This window comes from Narcine bancroftii, chromosome 3, assembly GCF_036971445.1.
Source record: "Narcine bancroftii isolate sNarBan1 chromosome 3, sNarBan1.hap1, whole genome shotgun sequence".
Classification (NCBI taxonomy): domain Eukaryota; kingdom Metazoa; phylum Chordata; class Chondrichthyes; order Torpediniformes; family Narcinidae; genus Narcine; species Narcine bancroftii.
In genome coordinates this window covers 366198596-366220619 of record NC_091471.1, presented here as the reverse complement: position 1 = coordinate 366220619, position 22024 = coordinate 366198596, and the positions used below count along the sequence as shown (strand labels likewise).

The window sequence follows — 22024 nt, the reverse complement described above, 5'->3', positions numbered from 1 at the left end:
GTATGCTGACCAGCAGCATCATGGACATCAATACCCGAGCATAAAGCCCTCCAAAAAGTAGTGGGTACAGCCCAGGACATCACAGGCAAAACTGTCCCCACTATTGAGTATATCTACAGAGAACGCTGTCGTCAGAGAGCAGCAGCAATCATCAAAGACCCACACCACCCAGCAAATGCTCTTTTCTCATTGCTGCCATCAGTGAGAACACAACACTCACACCAGCTACCCCTCCACCATCAGACTCCTCAACAACAAACTTAATCAAGGACTCATTTAAGGACTTACCTGTGCACTTTATTGATTTTCTTTTGTTCTCTCTGTACTGCACAATTTGTTTACATTTGCTATCTGTTTGCAATTTTTTTATTTGTTTACATGTTTACGAGTGTACAGTTTATTTTTCGCACTACCAATTCTGCTGCAACCACAGGAAAAAGGAACCTCAGGGTTGTATGTGATGTTATGTATGTACTCTGACAATAAATCTGAATTCTGACTAAAACAATAAGTGAGTATTTTATATTTGAGAAATAATTAAGAGATGTGCAGCACCAGATGATATTTTTCTCCACATACCTGAATGAGGGCTCTGTTCCTGATTTGTGTGTAGAGTGTCTTGACATGTGGAGCTAGGTACATATCCAGCAGAAGGTTGTCCTGTGAAAATGGAGCAGGAAAAGAGAGAACAAAAAAATATTTAATAGAAGAGGAAAAAATGTGATGTAGATGAACAAATAAACATTATTAGACAAAAAATATATTTTCTCCTGGTCAGATGGTTTCATGGAGAAATACAAAATCCGAAATCATTTGGGACATCTATTTGCACATATGATTTTCATCCCAATTCTCGTGTTGTATTGGAGGATTTAAACCATGCTTTTTGCTTCAGCTTTAAACCATGTTTTTTTGCTTCTGCAAGGCTGAGATCCTGCTTGTTTTTAAGAATCAGCAGACATAAGCTAAATTCCACCGAGGGCCCAGAGATGCAGTTATCTAACAAAAGGACATCTGTGTACCAAGAACATTTAATCTTCCTGCTTGTTTTGGTCACAGAGGCCTAGCCTTGACGCAAAATAAACCATTGTATTCAAAGTGATAAGATGAAAATTACGTTATTCGATAGAAGCCTGGGCATGCGAGCTTGCTCGCTTATCTTTCTTACTGTGCTGGGAATAGGTGCTTGGGTAAGCAGTTTTTGGGTAAAAGAAGCCATGGTCCCGCTGCTGAAGTTTGAGACTCTCTGAGAGGTGGCAACATCTCTCAGCACGAAGAAGAACTTCTAGAGTCCAGCCAAAGTCCCGGTCGGGGGAGGTGAAGAAGCTGCTACCGGCGCCCAAACAACCTAGTACATTCTCTGCCTCGCTTCAGCAGTTGGGACCAGTCCAGGCGTTGATAAGTATAATTGGGAAGGGCTTGCATATTGTAGTTTGATATCAGCTTTAGAATTTGTAATAAAGATTTGTATAAACTGAAGTGCTCTCGGCGTGTGTGACTATTTTCTTTTGGTAGCTCAAACACTGTGACCAATCTAAAACGAACAAAGTGAGAGGTACAAGTTTACCCAGGACACATGTATAGCAACTTAAAAATGCATCAACATGATAAAAATAAATTCATAATTAAGGTTTCCACAGGTACTTTTTAATAAAATCAAGCAAGTTTTTGCATGTACTACACATGTGAGTTAATAACAAATCAAAATCCAAATACCTCTTCAAGTATAGCATTTAAAATGGGATAAATCAAAGCCTTTTTATTTGCCATCACTTTTTTTTCGTATTAAAACCTATCAATATAAAATTGTAAGACATTAAGAGTGGGGGAGATTCAAACCAGAGGGCATGGTTTAAGATTGAAGGGAGAAAATTATAAGGGGAACATGAGGGGAAATTTCTTTACGCAAAGGGTGGTGGGGATGTGGAATGAGCTTGGAATGGCAGAGGTGGTTGAGGCGGGATCATTGGTTACATTTAAGGAAAGACTGGATCGTTACATGGAGAGGAGAGGACTAGAGGGGTATGGACCAGGTGCTGGTCAGTGGGACTAGGAGGGTGGGGATTTGCTACGGCATGGACTAGTAGGGCCGAACTGGCCTGTTCTGTGCTGTAAGTGGTTATATGGTTAAAATCTTAAGACTGAATTTGTTTTGCAGCCGAATGTGAACAGTGCTAATTAATGGACGTGGATGATTCCACATTGTCATTTATTTCTCTTCTGATAAATTTGTAATGAGCAAACTATTTCTGATACAGATACCACTGGTGTCGTCTTTTACAAAACTATGTGAAAGCTTTGATCAGAATTGTGCAAGGCTCTAAACCCCTGCATCAGAAACCATTCAAATCACTTGTCGTTCTGAGCAAGTACAAAGTCGTGATCATTTTTCCCAGAAAATGATGGAATGTCATGGTTGATTGCATGGTTGAACACAACTTGTGAAGAGGTCAGTAAGCAAATTCAAGGAAATATAAACAGGCTAGTGGAATGGATATATAGGTGGCAGATAAAATTTAACGACAAGAAGTGTGAAGCATTACATTTTGTTCAGAAGACTGAGAGGAGAATATATAAACAAGGGCACAGTCCTGAACAGAGAAATCGAAGGTTGACAGAGTAGGAGTGTTGAGAGTGATAGATTACGTTGAAAAAGTGGTTAAAATAGAAAATGTAGGATTATGCACTATTATTATAAAACTAATAAAAACTAATAAAAAACTAATAAAAACTAATAAAAACTAATAAAAAACTAATAAAAACTAATAAAAAACTAATAAAAACTAATAAAAAACTAATAAAAAACTAACAAAAAACTAATAAAAACTAACAAAAAACTAATAAAAACTAACAAAAAACTAACAAAAACTAATAAAAAACTAAAACTAATAAAAACTAATAAAAAACTAATAAAAACTAATAAAAACTAATAAAAACTAATAAAAACTAATAAAAAACTAATAAAAAACTAATAAAAAACTAATAAAAAACTAATAAAAACTAATAAAAACTAATAAAAACAGACTACTTCTTAAAAATAGGGAGAGATCCAAATGGATTTAAGAGTCCAGGATCCACAAAAGATCAACTTATAGGTTGAGCTGGTAATAAGGAAGGGAAATGCAAGGTGAATGTACCTTTCAGAGGACTAGAATATAAAAGGATGTAATGCAGAGGTTTATAAGGCATTGATCAGACCACCTGGAGCATGGTGAGGTTTGGGCCCCATGTCTGTGTTAGCATTGGAGAGGGTCCAGAGGAGGTTAATAAGAATGATATCAGGGATGAGAGGGTAAGATATGAGGAGTGTTTGCAGAGTCTTGGCCTCCACTTGCGGGAGTTTAGAAGCACGAGAGAGTTTTCATTATAATCTCCTGAATATTGAAAGGGCTGGAATAAAGTGGTTGTGGAGAAGATTTCTGCAGTAGTGGGAGAGCCTAGGAGCAGAGGGAACAGCCTCAGAATAAAAAGAAGTCCGTTTAGAACAGAGTTGATGAGAAATTTCTTCCGCCAGAGGTTGGCGAATCTGTGGAATTTGTTGCCACAGATGGCTGTGGAGGCCAAGTCATTGGGTAGATTTGAAGTGGAGGTTGAAAGACTCTTGATTAGTAAGGATGTTAAAGGTTATGGGGAAAAGGCATGAAAATGGGGTTGAGAGAAAAATGAGGGGTTACGATTCAACTTGATGGACCAAATAGCTTAATTCTGCTCCTATGTCTAATGGTCTTATAAAATGCACATGGAATCCTTAGCTTGACAGAGGTTTGAAAACATGAACAATGTAGTCACAAGATATCTTTAGTCATAGATGGAGCATTGTGGAGTACACAAAAAAAAGAAGTTGGTATTGGTCTCCTTGGAACAAATGATTGCCCGTGATCTGCTAAAGGTACTTAAAATCGTGAAGATTTGGATAAAATGTTCCTGTTAAGTGAAGAACTAGAGGAGAAAGAATTGGCAAAGAACCAAAATTCCAGGAAGAAAATTTATTTGTATGTAGCAATGGTGAGGATCTAAACTGCATAACCAGGAGTAATGGTGGAGATCATTCTAATTATAGGCTGAATGTATTTTTTTAGGGCAATTAAATCTCAAATACATCATCCAGTTCTTTGTGTTGTATAGGTCATAATCGATTGTGGCTGTTGTGTACCTCAAATAAATTTACTTGTCTTTGATTCCTATCCCTTGATACACTTGCCTGTTAATATTTCAGTAATACGAGCTCTGAAAATTTTCAAATAAATCCAATAGTCATGTTCTTCATGTGGTATCCCCTGAAGGCCCTGGGTTCTAATTTAATCATGCAATGTTCTAGATTACCCCAGAGGAAATATCTTCTTTGTACATTCTACACTCATTACATTGAGTACCCTTCAACCTTCCAAAGGGGGGAAAAAAAAGAATAAGTTATACAACCTATCATAATTCAGCCCTTTGAATATTATCTTTGTAAATGGTGGCAAAACTATACTTTGCAAGGGCGTGGTGCCCAGATCTGGCCTGTCCAATCAGTTGGAGCACAATTTCTTTCCCTTCTGTACTGCAACCTTCTCACGATATATAGGGGGTCCATTAGCCCCACAATTAAATTCTGACCCCGACTTACAATGTAATGATTTGCAATATTTTGAAGTTATGATAATTAGAATCCATTTTGAATAAAGGTAAGTCAGGGTCGACCTGTATCAACGTGGTTGCTATTCCTTCTGTTGTAATGAGGTCAAGGATTTGTGCATTGATGGGCGATCGCCCAACGCAGTGCTTCTTTTTTAAAAAAAAGCGAGAGCAAGTGCTGATTGCCGTCACTGGGGAAGAGGAGAGAGCAAGAGCATGCGCAGACGTAGATTTCAAGGTGACGACGCTGCCCCTAGTTTTCTGGCTCCATGAGAAGATGGTGAGTGAGGGAGAGGGGGATGCTGAGAGTAGGGTCATCTTACTCGCTGCATTCCATTTATTTAATAATCATTTTTACACTTGCACCAAAATTGGTTTTATTTGTGTAACTCTTGTTATTTCTACTGCTTACAGATAGATCCTGACTTTCGATTATTTCAACATTCAATGCGAGTCCTGGAACTGAACCCCATCTTAAGTCAGGGTCTACCCGTGTCCACTCAATTTTAGCAAGTTGGATTCCTGATAAATAACTGTCCCTCGGGGACGTGGCAAGATGGCGTAAGGATCAGACGTGCCTTCCAGTTCTCTCCTGACTCTATCTTATTGTTTTGTCTAGAAATGCCCGTTAAAATTCTTTAAAAGTTTAGATAATTTCAGTGCTGTTAATTTAACTTATGATGGTACAATTGGTGGAAAAGAGCAAAAAAAAAAATGACAACGGATCATCAAAAAACTACATTTTCCAAAAGTTCAAGTTTTGGAGCCTACCTACAGGAAAGACACCGGGACTCAGCGTGAAATGGATCCCAGGAGAGAGGTACAGTGTTCGGATGTAGAGCTCTATGTTACATCGGTAGAGCCCCCTAAAGAGGGCGCCAAACAGCCTTTAGAACAAAGAGTTACTCAAAGGCATTTGTCAACTGTAGAGGTGGCGCTGCAAACTGCATCTCTTGAGATAGAAGAATCTATACAACTTGATGTACTGGGAGAACTTAATACATTATGGACTGGGGAAAACCCCGGCCAGCGTCCTCCAGTCATTGCTGGAGAGGCTGTGGCTGGGGTTTCCACACGCAGTCATACTACAAGGAAGGCAACCAGAATGAAGGAAGGAACAGAAGATCCTTTGGTTATGCAGAAGAAGCAGGAATCTGTTGAGCCAAAATCTCTTCCAATTGAAAAGATTTTTGTGAATCTTGAATCTAAATTATCTTATACAATGCAGAGATTATCCAAGATTATGACTGAACTTGGTACTAGGTTTAATACTCTGGTGAAAATACATTCTCAACAGATGGCTGAGTTTGGAGCTTTTAAGCTTGAAGTGAGAGATAAATTTAATTCATGTGAAGAAGATATAGACGAAATACAGGATCAAGTTTTTGATGTGACCAAAATGGTCGAAGACTTACAAACTCAAAATAAAAATTTGGTGAAAAAGATTGATTATTTGGAAAACCAATCCAGACGGAACAATATAAAGATTATTGGTTTGCCGGAAGGTATGGAGGGACCAGACCCAAGAAAATTTTTTACTGAATGGATTCCGCAGGTGCTGGGTCAAGAACATTTCCCGGAAGGTATAATACTGGAACGTGCTCACAGAGCCTTGCGTAGAAGACCTATTTCAGGTCAGTCCAAGACCTGTTTTGGTTCGTTGCTTGAATTATTACGACAGAGAAATAATTTTACGAGTGGCTATTAGAAATGCACAACAGAGAAAATCACCCTTGATGATTCAAAATAATCGAGTTTTCTTCTATGCGGATTTGAGTCAGGAAGTTATGTTCCAACGACAGGAATTCAATCCTGCTAAAGAGTTGTTGTGGAAGAAAGGTTACAAGGCAACCTTTAGATATCCAGCTGTTTTGAAGGTTTTCCAAGATGGTTGCCAACCAAAGTTCTTTGATTCTCCAAAGGAAGCTATAGCATTTGCTCAAGAGTTGCCAATTACTCAGTTTCAACAGAGATATAGTCTGCCGCGATCTCTAAGGAGACAAGAGATGGAAGAAAAGAGCCGTGCTCCAAGAAGGAATGGTTGTAATGGTGACTCGGCAGTTGGAGCTGATTAAAAGAAGAGTTATCCTTTTTTTTTCTAATTTTTTTTTTAAAAAAGGGATATTAAATAATGATGATGTTAGTTTAAGATGAAGTGAGAGTTTGGGGAGAGAACTGGATAGGCACTATTTCCTGAAAGTCATCTGCTACGTGTGAGTTATATCACACCCATTTTTTTTTGGGAGTTACCGCATTGCGCGGTTTAGACGGGAAGGGGTATTTTTAACCTCCTACCCGTTTTTTTTCTTTTTTTTTGTATTATTAGATTAAAGAGTGAAGGGTTTTTTTTGTTTAAATATAAAAAAAAAGCATAAGAAAGTATTTGATTGTTTAAAAAACTAAAAATTGATGTGGTTTTTTTTTGTAAAGTTTATTCAGTAGATAAGGAATATCTGAAATTTAAATGTGAATGGGATGGATAAGTTTTTTTTAATATTTTTTCTTTAACTTTAAGGTGAAAGAAGTGGTAATTCTGGTGTATATTATTTTGCTATTTTAGTTATAGAACGAAGGGAATAATGGTGAAAGTTATAAATTGAATTGTACAATTCTTAATGAGGCTTGAATTTTGTTTGTGGTTTATGCTCCATTTGTTGAAGATATAGATTTCGTTGTAGATGTGTTTTTATTATTTGGATATCTGAATTTTAACGTAATGATTGGGGATATTTAAATGTGGTATTGGAGCTTTTATTCAAGAGTAAAAGGGAAAAATGGTGGAAGAGTACTAAAATTGAATTGTACAATGCTTAATGAGGTTTGAATTTTGTTTTAAGATGGTGGTTTATGTGACTAATATGATGATAGATGTGAAGTTAGTTGATATTTGGTGAAGGTTTATCTCTATAAAGTTTTTTTTTCATGCTACAATTTTTTTTAAAGAATTGATTATTGTTTAAGAATTTTTGATAGATAATGTTACTAACCTTACTAATTTTTTATATTAAGTTTGAGTTAAATATATGTTTCATCTTAACTCCGTTTGTTAAATATATGCATTTAAGTTTGATTTAAATATGTTTTTTAAGTCTGATATCTTAGTATTAATTACTTTTCTTTTTGTTAGTATTTTAATCGGTTATGTTTTTTTTTGTAAGTGGGGTTTTTTCTCACATATATTATTAACTTTATTAATTCTTCACTCTTTATTTTGGGGGGAAGGAGGGGTTGGACTAATTTGAGTTGGGTTATTAATGTGTAATAATTATTGGGGAGGGTATAGTTTATTTAGATTACTGATACTGTATTGTAATTTTATTATTTTATTCTTAATTTTTTTTTAATGTAATCCTATATGTTATTCATGTTATAAAATCTTAAATAAAGTTAAAAAAAAATAAAATAAAATAACTGTCCCTCCTGTTTCTTGTATCTGAGCAATTTCAATTTCATATTTTTGGATCCATGGTGAATTGCTTTGCATTGCTTGAATAGTTTACAAGAGAGATCTGCCACAAATTTCTGGATATTGTAAAGAGATTTGGATTTCATTGGCAAAGTTCATCTACAGCGTCCACCGTTCCCACTCCAACTCACCCTAGTTAACTTAAGAGGTTTAAGATTATATTTGTAAATTTGAAATTTAATTAATGAATGAATGATAATACGACCAATTCAGGTAGGCTTTTTTCTTTTTTTCCTACTTTTTTGGGGAGGGGGGGGAGAAAATATAAAATTATGTATTCTTTTTTTCATCGTTTATTATTGTGTATGATTATGGAGACATTATATTTGTTATGGATGCAAATGAAAAATAAAGTTTTCAAAAAAAGAAACTTGATGTTATTCACCAATACGGACTAATGCAGTTAACATCCTTAGACCACCATCATACAAAACAAGAAGATTCCAAACAAAAATTATAAATCAATATGATTTATATCTTTTTCTTGGTACACTAATCAATGAAATGCATTTTAGTTTAATCAGAACTTATTGTCACGAACAAGTCACAAAATTTGCTGTTTTGCGGAAGCAAGCATTCATATTATAAACCGTCTTACGACAATAAATTTTTTTTCATATTAATAGTGCACAAAAAGTAAGGCAGTGTTTTTGGTTCATTGATTATTCAGGAATCTGATGGCAGTCCTTATGCCGTCGAGTGCTCATCTTTTGGCTCCTGTACCTTTTTCCTAATGGTAGCAGAGTGAAGAGGGTATGACCTGGGTGGTGGGAATCTTGGAGGATAGAGGCTACTTTTTTAAGACGCCGCCTCATGTAAATGTCCTCGATGGAGTGATGTTTGGTGCCTGTGATGACGTCGCAAGCCGAGTGAACAACCCTCTGGAATTTTTTTTTTGTCCTGAGATTCAGTGCCTCCATTCCAGACAGTGATGCAAACAGCCATGGTGCTCTCCACGGTAGTTTTCGAGAGTCTTTGGTGACATATCGAATCTCCTCAATCACCTCAAAGTATAGCCGCTAAGCTATACTTTGGGTTTCATCAACATGGAGGCTCCAGGACAGATCCTTGAAGATGTTGTCATCCAGGAATTTGAAATTCTTGACCCTCTCCACTACTGAGCCCTCAATGAGGACTGGGTCATGATCCTCTGACTTCCTCCTGAGTTCTAAGTTATATTTCATAATTAATAAAATCATATATGAATCTGTTAATTCATGGATATGTTAAAAAAAACTTGGCAACTCCTATTCACGTGCAGAAGGGGAAAACCTGGATGATAATGATAATTAACATTAGCCGCCTGCTCTGGAACATGGTTTTATTTTGCAAAGGAATTTTGTTGATTTATTTAAAATCGGACTCACCTTCATTTCATCTAGCATTTTCAAACAGGAAGCATATTTTGACTCGTAAAACTTGAAGATGATATCCCGCACTTGCGGCTCCAATTCAAGAAATAACTTAAAAGAGCTTGCAGTGAGAAAAATAAATGCTGAAATCAGAGGTTGGTCCTTATGATTGATTAGTTTACAAACAACATTACAGTGGTAAGTTTCATTTTACGTTCACAATAAAAATGTTGCAGAATATTGGCCATCCTTGGCTGATTTCCATTTCATTTTCATTTATTCCATTTTGGTATGGCCACATTACTCTCATTACATTTGGTCACCTGCTTCCAGCGTACATCATTTGTACCATCATCTCGCAAATAACTCAGAGAGGGACAAGTTTCTAAGTTTTGTGCACGTGCTAGACAATAGTTGCAGAAATTAAAGAGTTTGTTATTCCCGTATAACAATTTTGAAATTGGATAAATTATCTTCAGCATTAAAAGAAAAGGATTGCATATTTTACCCATTTAAGTAAAAAGGACATCAATATCAAGTACGTGGAGTACATTATACAAATAATTTTTTTCATGAAATTAAGATTTTCTGATTGATAGCTGCTCATCTGCAATTTCACTTGCAAATTGAAATAATGTAAGTGTATGGTTTGGCAGATGCTGTTGCTTGGATTGGAGAGGCATACATAAGCGCATTCAAAAGATGTGAATATTCAGTTTATAGCGCCGAGAGAAAATGTAATTCTACTTCCTGAGTGATAGTACTAAGGAAGTATCAGACTGCACATGCAGACCATTAATTGCACAATTCTCTGACTGCTTAAAGGAATTAGCAAGGTATTGAGATTACCTAGTCATTCAACAGTCACGAACAACAGTCCAGGGGCCTGATCCACTGAGAATATACCAAACAATATTCATCTTATCATTTACACTCAAATAATAAGCAGAATTTTTTTTTAAATGTAGCATATACCAACCGTAAAATGCAAAAATCTCAATTCTTGTGCATCAACTCAAACATACAGCATATAGTCTCTCAAGCATGTGTAACGGATTCTTTTGTTAAAAGATATTGTTAATTTTAATGAAGAACTAACCATCCCAAACAATATGCTCTTGTATTTCTCCATTGCAAGAATAACCAATTCCTCAAGAATATGCATTTTTTAAATCATAATTTTATCCAGATTCTGATGTGTGTTTTAATAATCATGGAAGTCTGGATCACTAAGATTAGTGGAATACCATTACAGAGCCACAGATCTACTGAAACAATGGTCAGAACTCAGCCCACTGAAATCTATTTAGAATCCTATTGATGTGACATTGAGTTGCAGTTCAATAGTTCCCTTTGCTATTGCTGATGTATTACACATCTTCATATGCAATTATGGTAGCTACTTCTCTCATTTACACAAATTCTTGGCAATCATGTAATCCCAAACTGGTTACTCAAGTGACTTTTACATTCATAATTTGCAAAGTTTAAGTAGCTTCCCAAACACAGAAAACTTAACTGATGGTGATCAAGTCTCTTTTCAATTCTAGTTTATGGTTCTAAAATGAAGCTTAGAGAATATATTATATTATCTTCACCTGCTGGAGATGACATTCCTTTGAAGTTCTTGCCTATCAAAAGTGGCCAGTGCACAAAGTCCTCCATAAACTGCTACATTGCTGGGAGACAGCAGCTAAAAAGAAAGAAACAAACAGTTAGGTCCAAATTTTTTTAAAAGCAGGTTTTCCTTTTTAAAACCTGCATTTTTAACTTCACTTTAAAAAAAAATTAGATCATCTTTTCATAAATAGTAACAAAAAACAAAGGAAATGTTCATTTTAAAAGCAAATTTAAAATACTTGCAATACATATTACATTTTTCCCTTTACCTTCTGAACATTAGCAGAAATATAATCAAACTCGGTTTGGCTCAATTTCAAATGTAGGCCATTTGGTTGAAGAAAAATGCAAAACTTTCTGAATTCTAATACAGTTTGGTTAATCTTCACGCTTGGGTCTTGGGTGATGATAGACTGGACTGTTGGATGTATTCCAATAATGCTCCAGTATGCTTTTAATGAACTTTTAACTGGAGCATGGAAAATTGTATCTGGTTCACCAGATCCCTCACAGTTAAGATGCCCAAAAATTGGAGAGTGCATCATCAGAAATTTTACTGTACATTAACTATTATTTTCTCATGTTTCCAGTTCCATTGATTGATCTGAATTGCGAACTTTGGTTCTCTGTCCAGTGATGCTGTCTGATTTGCTGAGTAATTTCAGCACTTGGACCAACGTCATCAAAAATGACAAACTGTTTTATGTTGCCTTCAATCACAATAAACAGAGCTTACTGATCCCATGAGTGAATTAGGATTTTCATTAAGGTAATAGAATTCACCATGGATATTTCTTGACATTATAAAAGGTGGACCCCGTCTTAATCTATTAGATACAAATAATTACACAAAATTTATGCCGCAGTTGACAGTTCAAAATGAAATGCATCACTTGACATTACTCAGTTGAAAGCTAAGCAATATGTTGAGTACCCAAGAGGGTGACAACAACAGGCCTCAATGACCGTGGCACTGACCTCCACCAGCATGAAATGCTTTGAACATCTGGTGATGGAACGCATCAAAGCAGACCTCCCAGAAACACTGGACCCATTTCAATTCACCTACAGAAGAATCTAGTCCACAGAAGATGCTATAGCCTTGTCCCTTCACTCCACCTTGATCCACCTCATACACCAGGTTGCTGTTCGTTGACTTCAGCTCGGCATTTAATACAATCATTCCGCAGAGGCTGGTGGAGACTCAACACCACTCTCCGTAACTGGATTCTGGACTTCCTAATGGAAAGACCATCTGTCCGGGTCGGAAGCAGAATGTTGAGCACTGTCAGGGCTGTTTGCTTAGTCTATTCCTGTTCTTGTTACTGTCCCAGAAATGCATTGCTAGATCCAGCTCCAACACTGTCATCAAGTTTGCAGATAACACAACAGTGATAAGTCGCACTACAGAGAAGAGATGGAAAATCTTTTGATATGGTGTGAGAGGAACAACCGGAGTCTCATCGTTGACAAGATGAAGGAGATACTCATGGATTTCAGGACTAGGAACAAGCACTCTCCAGTACACATCAATAATTCTGGAGTGGAGAGAGGGGAAAGCACCAAGTTCCTTGGAGCTCACTTAACTAGTGATGTATCGTGGATACAACATTTCCTCATCAGGAAGACGAACTTCACTTCCTGAGAAGCTCTATCAAGAGCAACCTCGCTGGCTGAATCACAGTATGGTACAGTTACTGCAGAGAACTGGATTGGAGGTGACTCCAAAGGATAACAGAGAGGATTACTGGAGTCTCCCTCCCCTCTGTTGTAATCTAGCGGGTTGTGGTCTAAAGGGGGCGCACAAATTCACTGAGGACCCTTTCCACTCTGTACACAGCATCTTTCAGTTGCTCCTGCTGGGAAAGGGAAACAGGAGGATCAGAGCCAGCACCATCAGGCTGAAGAACAGCTTCTTCCCACGGGCGGTGAGAATGGTGAATGACCAAAGGAACTGCTCACACGAACCATCTGAGACTCTCATATTAATGAAACAATTTTTTATTGATATATGTGAATATTTGTCCTGCATATGTACTGTTTGTCTGTAAGTGCGTTATGTCTGGTTGTGTCTCTCTGTGTTTTGCACCATGGACCAGAGAACGCTGTTTCACTGGGTTGTACTTGCGCCATCAGATGACAATCAACTGGAGTATGCGAATAGTCTAATTTCAGGCATTTTTCTCTTTCTGACATCCCTTCGAGGCAGTAGGTTTATGGCAAGAAGTTCTAGTTTTTGTCTTTAACACCTAAAATTTAAACCTTTTAAACATTATCAGACCCCAGTTTTCTCCCAGGCTTTCTAATAGTCTTCTCAGTTAGCACTGTACTCACATTACATAATTTTCTCTCAGTCATTCATCCAGCAACCATGAAGAAAATGAGCTGCAAAACGGAAGGGGGTTACCTACTCATTTTCAGGTCGGAAATGGCAGATGGTGACCTGATGACACATGGTACCGCAATTGAGAAACCATAAAATATTTAGCTAGTTTCAAATAAAACTGTAGACTCAGTGCTCAAATAGTTTGTGTATTTTAATCAGTTCGTGCAATTCACGTCAAATTGAACCTTACCTCAGGAAAGTCACAGTGATCAAAAGAAGCCAGTAAGAAGCATTTGGCTGCTTGCTTATATTTTCGTGTTGCTAGCTCAGCTAAGCCTACGAATTTAAAATAATAAGAAATTGAGAATTTGTTACTTAGCTCTGATTTTTTTAAAAAGTATGCAAACATTCTAATGCAAATCTCAGTTAATGTCCAAGTTCTGTGAATTGTGCTCTTGCCTCCGTCAGAAGCACAATTTCAAATACCTCATATCACAGCATCAAGAGAACACTGTATTTGTCAGATTTTTACAAATGAGATGTTTAAATCTCAGAAGTTTTTCTAATAATGAATCCTCCTACTTTCAATCGTCAATGATTTCAAAACACCATGTAATTCAACACAATGCACACAAATTGCAAAACAATTATTCTGTAAAAAAAAAACTGCAGTTGTTAGATTTCAAAAAAATTTCCACCGTCTTGAACATCTTTAAAATATCCTAATGTGAAAATGCACTTTTTTTTTTTTAAATGCCTTTCATCATTCCCTTAGTTTCATCTGGAACCCTGCCCCCAGGTCTGGTACTTCAAGGAACAAAAACACCCCTGCAAGCCACATTTCAAGTACTATGGAAGAACAAAACGAAACAAAAGTTTACTACAATCTCAGAATTATTTATAACTTTTTCAAAAAATATATATACAGCCTTTCATGATGTCAGAATTTCCTTAAGCACATTATCTCTCCTTTACAGTGAGTCAGCTGAAATATCATATACACTTGTGTTTTATAGAAAAACTCTATCTAGCCCAACACACATATTTGCTGTTAAACTTGTAATATAAAAGACTTCAATGCTTGTGATTCCCAGTAGCAACTCTTATTGCTCAATGTATAAAAATATACAAAACTGTATGAAAAATATTTTATCAACAAAGTTTAGTTCTGAATAACATCAACACTTAAAGATGTCCACCATCATCCTTGGGCTTCATTTGAATAGAAGCAGCAATGGAACTTGCTGATGGAAATGGATTTGTATTGAGAGGATCAGATATTGCATTTATCCAATTGGAACCCTTTCTTACATCTTCTCCAGGAATACAAGGTTGGAAAACGTGGGCATTTTCACTAACCTGCTGCACATTTCAACTTGGTCAGCACGGCCTGATTCTGACCGTCTCTCTCACCTCGTTGCTGTAATAAAAATATTGCTAAAGTAAAGGGAAAGTGAACCAAGCACAACTAGTCTAGAATTTGACAATGATCACCTGCAGTTATAAAACATGCTTAAGATTTCATTAGTCTATAAAATCGTCTAGTTTACCCCTACATTTAGCTGTGAACAATAAATAACAAATGTAATTTAGCCCCATTCACAATGGCACTTTGTCCCAGCAATTAACTGCCAATATACCAGTTAACGTTTCAGAGTGAAGGCTCGCGAATCACATAGGCTCCAGATCACCCCGTGGATGGACTACCTAGGTCAATTTGACACCTGCGTGCCGATTAGCCCCAGTGTGAAGGAACAGGAGGAATCATAGGATCAATTAGTGGACGATAGGCATAACTCTCCCCTGGGACGCCTGGTGATGAGTGTGAAAGGACTTAGAGAACCGGTTAACAGTGGTCCAGTGTGAATGGCAAAAGCAGTTTCTTTAACCAGTTTGTTGTACAGCCAATTTATTGATTAGCCAGTGTGAAAAGGCTCTTGACGCCTTACAAAGGAATCAGAGAAGTACCATCAAAGAGCTAAGCTATGAAAAATATTGGGGAAACTTGGCTTTTCAGTCTTACAGTTATTCTATAAACATAAACAAGGAAGATCTGAACTGAATTTCAAACAATCACATCATCAAGCAGATTTGTTGACATCAATGGCTCAGTGTCAAATGACAGTTTGTTCCCTTTCTTCCCCATTTAACATTATTACCATTACAGCACGGAATCCCTGTTCCCCTACATTCTATGTTCACTTTCCTGCAGCACAGAACTGAGTATGATTGGTTCGGTTCAACAAATAGCACAGGAAGCGAATATGTATGATACAATGTATGGCTCACTTCTCAGTACAGGTATCACAAAGCTTCTCCAAGGACCTACAAGTCACAGCTTGGTCAGGATGGAGAGGAGAGAGAGAGAGAGAAGAGAGAAGAGAGAAGAGAGAGAGAGAGAGAGAGAGAGAGAGAGAGAGAGAGAGAGAGAGAGAGAGAGAGAGAGAGAGAGAGAGAGAGAGAGAGAGCAGTTCTGCAGTTTGACTGTCAGTAGCAACAGCTGGATCTGGAACAGGACAAGCTGGCAAGCTTGTGGAAAAACCCCATTTGGAAGACTGGTTGTAAATGCTTAGTTCAGCTTGGTCAAAGCTCTTCGGGTTAATACAAGAGGAGAGGACTGGCTGCCCTATGCTTCACTTGAAATAAGGGAAACAAAAAGGAACTCTGTGGTGACCTGGAAGAAAGAGGTTATCATCTGGAAAACCCTGAGTGGGCAAGACATTGAAGTGGCTGATTAAAAGGAATCAGTTTTGTGCGAGTCCAGCAAACAACAAATCTCTCTCTGAAAACTGACAAGAACCTTCCTGAGGGGTAACCCTTTACCTTTCAAGCACCAAAGCCTGGTAAACTTCATAAATGTTAAATTCTGTGCACAGTATAAGAATTGCCTGCAACCAGTAAACTTGGAGGAACGAGAAGGGAGATTGGACTGTGAATCAAAGAATTTTTCTAAACTAACATACACATTACATACATGTGCGCATGAAATTAGATGGGGGTTAAGTAAGTTAATAGTAATAACTTCATGTTTAAAGATAATTAAAAGCAACTTTTGTTTAAGTAACCGTTTGTCTTGGTGAATATCTATTGCTGCTGGGTTTTGGGGTCCTCCGGGCTCGTAACAATACAAACCAATGTACTTTTATGAAATAATCTAATAGTTCATAGTATAATCCAGTATCAAATAAAGAATACCATCGCAAAATTAAGTTACTGACCTCTGCAATTTCTGGAGTAGACTCTGCTTTGCTTACATAACTTAGAACATGGGACCAATTTTGGAGGTAGATACTGACCTGCAAATAGAAAATCACATCCAATTGTTTTTAAATCAGCATAGACTTCTGTCTAACTCAAAGCTCTGCTTAATTATTGTCCACATCTTAATAAAGATTTTAAAGAACAATTTTATACATAGTTTCATGGTTACCAGACAGGAGGTATTCCAAATTTATTTTTATTTTTAATGTATCCACTCCAACATTCCTTTGGATCAAGGCTAAAACCGAGGTATTTTACTCATGGTTTTGGCTCAACTTAATTGTACGTATGTCAGATTGAGGACAGATTAATGTTATAGTCTGAATGGCTGGGTCAGACTAGGCATGTGGGGAAAGAGCATAGGATGCTGTGGCTTGCAGTTGGTGAGTTTTACTATTTGGGAGATGGAATTACATAGAGATGCTAGGCAAAGACTGATAATCAGCATGAGATTATGGTAGGTCTTTGATTGAGATTAGTTGGTGGGGAAGTAGTTTTGATGACTGTTTAAACCAAGTCTTCTTTCCCACTTAAAGACATCTTTGTCTTTATTGCTCGCCTCATTTGAGAGGCATTTAGACAGGCAATATGAACAAGCAGGGAACAGAAGGATGTAGACCATGGGCAGGCAGAGAGCCTAGTTTCAATTGGCATCATGGTTGGCATAGATAGAGTGGGCAGAAGCCACCGTCCTGCTCTGTACTCTTCCATACTTTATGTTCTTATTGTGTAAATGGGTGTTGTATGTACTGCTAACATTGGAAGCATTTAGTTGGTCACTGGCTAAGCAGCAGGATCAACACAGCAATCGATTCCCGTGAGTTAACCTTGCTGCTTCAAAAATTAAAAGTTCCCCTCATTATTTACACAACATAATTTTGAATATTTATTGGATGCATTCTTTCCAATTAAAAATAGGAGGCTAATTTATTATTTGCATATTAAACAACATATAATCCAGCATAATGACGTCAAGTACAATTCTGTAATCATATTTAATATAAATGACCCTAACTTTGTTAAACACAAGTATGTGGGGATGCATATAGCATTCTACATGTTGAAAAAATGCTATGATTATTTCAATTTCTATTTCTAGGACAGACTAGAGTAAATTTATTGCAAGGGAGCTTTCGACTGATAAGTGCATGAAAATTTCTCCTCTTGGATATCGTCCTCTTACATTTGTTGTTGAGAGATTGGTTGTAAAGTGTACAAAACTATTCTAATACCATTGAAGGGGTTTACTTCTGAGAAGATGTGTTTTTTTTTAAGAAACCAACTATATAATGACTAAAGCAACAAACGATCTGCTGGAGGAACTCAATGGGTTGAGCAGTATCAGTGGGAGAAAAAGAATGGTCAACGATTGAAAGGGGATGTGATGGAGATATTTAAAATTATGAAAGGAATAGATAGACTAGACATAAACAGACTCTTTCCCCTGAGGGCAGGGAAGGTTGAACAAGAGGCCATCAGTTAAGGGTAAGGGGGCAACACTTTAGGAGAAATATTAGGGTGACTTTTTCACTCAGCGAGTGGTGGCAGAATGGAATGACCTTCCGAATGAGATAGTTGTGGCAGGGTCCCTTCTGTCATTTAAGAGAAGGTTGGATGTGTACATGAGGGGGTTGGAGGGTTATTGGCGGAGAGCGGGAGGTTTCAGCTAGTGGAGTTGTTCTAATGAACCGGTGCGGACTCAAAAGGCCAACATGGCCTGTTTCTGCTCCGTAAATGGTTATATGGATGCAGAGCAAGTAACTTACTTTTCAAAAAATGGAATAAAACAATTGAGAACTATTTTTCCACAATATAATTTTCCTTAACAGGGGAGAAATCGGAAGCAACGTCTCCTCCTCAACACTGATCATCAACACGGGGCACCCCAAGGATGCGCGCTAAGCGCACTACTCTACTCATTATATACTCATGACTGTGTGACCAGGTACAATTCTAATGCTCTCTACAAGTTTGCTGATGACGCCACAGTTGTCAATGTAATCATAAACGACAATGAGAAAGCTTACAGGAGGGAGAGAGACCAGCTCGTTGAATGATGTAATGACAACAACCTTGCACTCAATGTCAGCAAAATCAAGATGATTGTGGACTTCAGGAGGAAGTCAGGGGAATACAACTCAGTCCTCATCAAGGGCTCAGAAGTGGAGAGGGTCAGGAACTTCAAATTCCTGGGTATCAACATCTCCGAGGATCTGTCCTGGAGCCTCCATGTCGATACAATCTCGAAGAAGGCTCGTCAGTGACTATACTTAGGTGTTTGAGGAGATTCAGTAGGTCATCGAAGACTCTCGTAAACTTCTACAGGTATACAGTGAGGAACATTCTAGCTGGTTGCACCACTGGCTGGTATGAAGGCACCAACTCTCAGGACGAGTAAACTCCAGAGGGTTGTTAACTTGGCCTGCAACATCACAAGCACCACTGAAGATATCTACATGAAGTAGCCCTCACCACCCAGGCCACACTCTCTTCACTCCGTACCATCAGGAAAAAAGTACAGGAACTTAAAAACGAGTACTCAGTGGCACAAGGACAGCTTCTTCCCCGCTGTCATCTGATTCCTGAATAATCAGTGAACAAAGACACTGCCTTACTTTTCGTGCCCTCTCACTTTTTTTATAGTAATGTTGTAAGATGGTTATAATATGAATGTTTGCTCTGTGAGCCTGCCGCAAAACCCCGAATTTCATGACTTGTTCATGACAATAAAATTCTGATTGAAAATAAGGTATGAAAAATAAACTAGTAACAAAGGGGGCAAAACAAATAACTTGTAAAAGGCAGCTTGTGGAATGAGTAAGATATTAAGAAGGGACACAAATGCATGAACTAAGAAAAATAATAGAAATAGACTATCAGGCAGAGTTAACATACTACCTGGCATAATAGTGATATCGACTTTCAACATAGTTAATTGGATCTGTATCCCAACAACATGCAACATAATTTCAGCCACATTTCCTTCAGAATCAATTAATACATGATTTAAATAGTCATATCAAGGTCAGAATTTCATTTAAATAGTTTATTCGTACAGAAATTAATGAGGTTTAACCTTTATGAAAAATATGATCAGAAATCTCAGCCACAAATTGATGGCAATGAAAGCACAAGGCCAAATAACAAATAGAAATAAATCAAAAGAACACATTCACTCATTCCATCTATCCAAGGAGATGAACATTTGTCTGTCACATTCTCTCCATTTATATATACAGTACAACTATATAATGGTTGAAATTCATTTTCTCAATTTGGACAGGGATTCTTTAACCTCATCTTCGATACTAGATGAAGAGCCTTGCAGAAAAAGTGCTTTTACCAGTGGAGAGGAATTAGAAAGAAAATGGAGTTTAAGCTGATGATGGAAAGATGTAGAAGCAGCAATGTAACGTCATTATTCAGTTAATAGTAAAATAATTTCTTTGTGAGGTTTTTCAGTTGGTTGTTTTTCCAGACTCTTTTGTGTAGTCTTCCAAAGGCACTATTTGCCTTGGCGAGTCTGTTGTCTATCTCATTGTCGATCCTTGCATCTGATGAAATGGTGCAGCCGAGATAGGTAAACTGGTTGACCGTTTTGAGTTTTGTGTGCCCGATGGAGATGTGGGGGGGCTGGTAGTCATGGTGGGGAGCTGGCTGATGGAGGACCTCAGTTTTCTTCAGGCTGACTTCCAGGCCAAACATTTTGGCAGTTTCCGCAAAGCAGGACGTCAAGCGCTGAAAAGCTGGCTCTGAATGGGCAACTAAAGCGGCATCGCGTATACAAGCGTATACAGAGCCGTTGTCATACCCACACTCCTGTTCGGCTCCGAATCATGGGTCCTCTACCGGCACCACCTACGGCTCCTAGAACGCTTCCACCAGCGTTGTCTCCGCTCCATCCTCAACATCCATTGGAGCGCTTTCATCCCTAACGTCGAAGTACTCGAGATGGCAGAGGTCGACAGCATCGAGTCCACGCTGCTGAAGATCCAGCTGCGCTGGATGGGTCACGTCTCCAGAATGGAGGACCATCGCCTTCCCAAGATCGTGTTATATGGCGAGCTCTCCACTGGCCACCGTGACAGAGGTGCACCAAAGAAAAGGTACAAGGACTGCCTAAAGAAATCTCTTGGTGCCTGCCCCATTGACCACCGCCAGTGGGCTGATAACGCCTCAAACCGTGCATCTTGGCGCCTCACAGTTTGGCGGGCAGCAACCTCCTTTGAAGAAGACCGCAGAGCCCACCTCACTGACAAAAGGCAAAGGAGGAAAAACCCAACACCCAACCCCAACCAACCAATTTTCCCCTGCAACCGCTGCAACCGTGTCTGCCTGTCCCGCATCGGACTTGTCAGCCACAAACGAGCCTGCAGCTGACGTGGACTTTTTACCCCCTCCATAAATCTTCGTCCGCGAAGCCAAGCCAAAGAAGGAAGAAAGAGGTAAAATAATTATTTACATCATTTCAAAGCTCTTCTGATTTAGTCAGAATTCAACACAGCCACTGAATTCCTTCAGTAATTTGTTTTTTTTTCCTCCTTTATATTTAGTTTCTGTTCAGAAAATAATTACTGAGGGGGGAGTCACATGATGGAGTAGTGGCCGGTCAGGGAATTCCAGCCCTCTCCGGAAAAGTTGAAAAAAAAATGCACAAAACACAAAGGTACAAGAGTAAAAATTAAAACAAAGTAAAAATAAAGGTGAGAAAAAAATGGCAGCGAAGAGAGAAAAGTCGAAAACAACGGGAAGAAGAGAAGATGAAAGAACGTCGGAAGAAGAAGGTGAAGGCCTTACCTGTCCGAGGAGGCCCGCCGCAGAGAGAGAAGCCTGCTCCCTCAGGTCAGTGGAAGTCCCGGGCTCGGGACTACAAAAATGGCTCGCAGAGCCGAGTAAAAGTGCGTGACTCCTCGCGCATGCGCGATGCACATGAAAAAAAATACACTGATGGGAGGGGGGAACAGCTGCGGAGTCGATCTCCACAGCTGAGAGTGACAGCTGCAACACACCAACAGGAGCAGAACATGGAAAATAACGACAAGAAAGAAGAGGGTAAAAAGAAAACAAGGAAACAACAGATGGTCAATCCAGAGGAAGAAGAAGAAGAACATAGAGAAATGGAAGGAGAAAGGCAGGACAATGGATATATCTTTTTTTAAAGAATATATGGAATCAGTGAAAGAATGGCAATTACAAGAATTTGATGAGATAAAAAGAATTAAGAGTGCAGAAAAAAAATGAATAAAATAGAAATGGTCATATCAGAGATAGGAAAAAGAGTGGATAATGTGGAAGAACGAGAAATAATCGTAGAAATGGAAGTAGAGGACAAAACAGAAATTAGAAGAATCTAATAAAAAAGTTAAAGAGGCACATGAGCTG

At 38.1% G+C, this 22024-nt stretch overlaps 1 protein-coding gene across 2 annotated transcripts in view; it reads right to left on the bottom strand.

Annotated features, from left to right (window-relative positions):
• gps1 (G protein pathway suppressor 1) overlaps positions 1-22024 on the bottom strand; it is a 57094-nt gene that overhangs the window by 11074 nt on the left and 23996 nt on the right. For both annotated transcript variants that reach the window (XM_069930205.1, XM_069930206.1), the window contains 6 exons: positions 16600-16677; positions 14741-14801; positions 13632-13717; positions 11034-11128; positions 9451-9556; positions 580-660 (listed from right to left, as the gene is read on the bottom strand). In XM_069930205.1, the coding sequence (XP_069786306.1) occupies positions 580-660; positions 9451-9556; positions 11034-11128; positions 13632-13717; positions 14741-14801; positions 16600-16677 (507 nt within the window). The remainder of the gene's footprint in view (positions 1-579; positions 661-9450; positions 9557-11033; positions 11129-13631; positions 13718-14740; positions 14802-16599; positions 16678-22024) is intronic.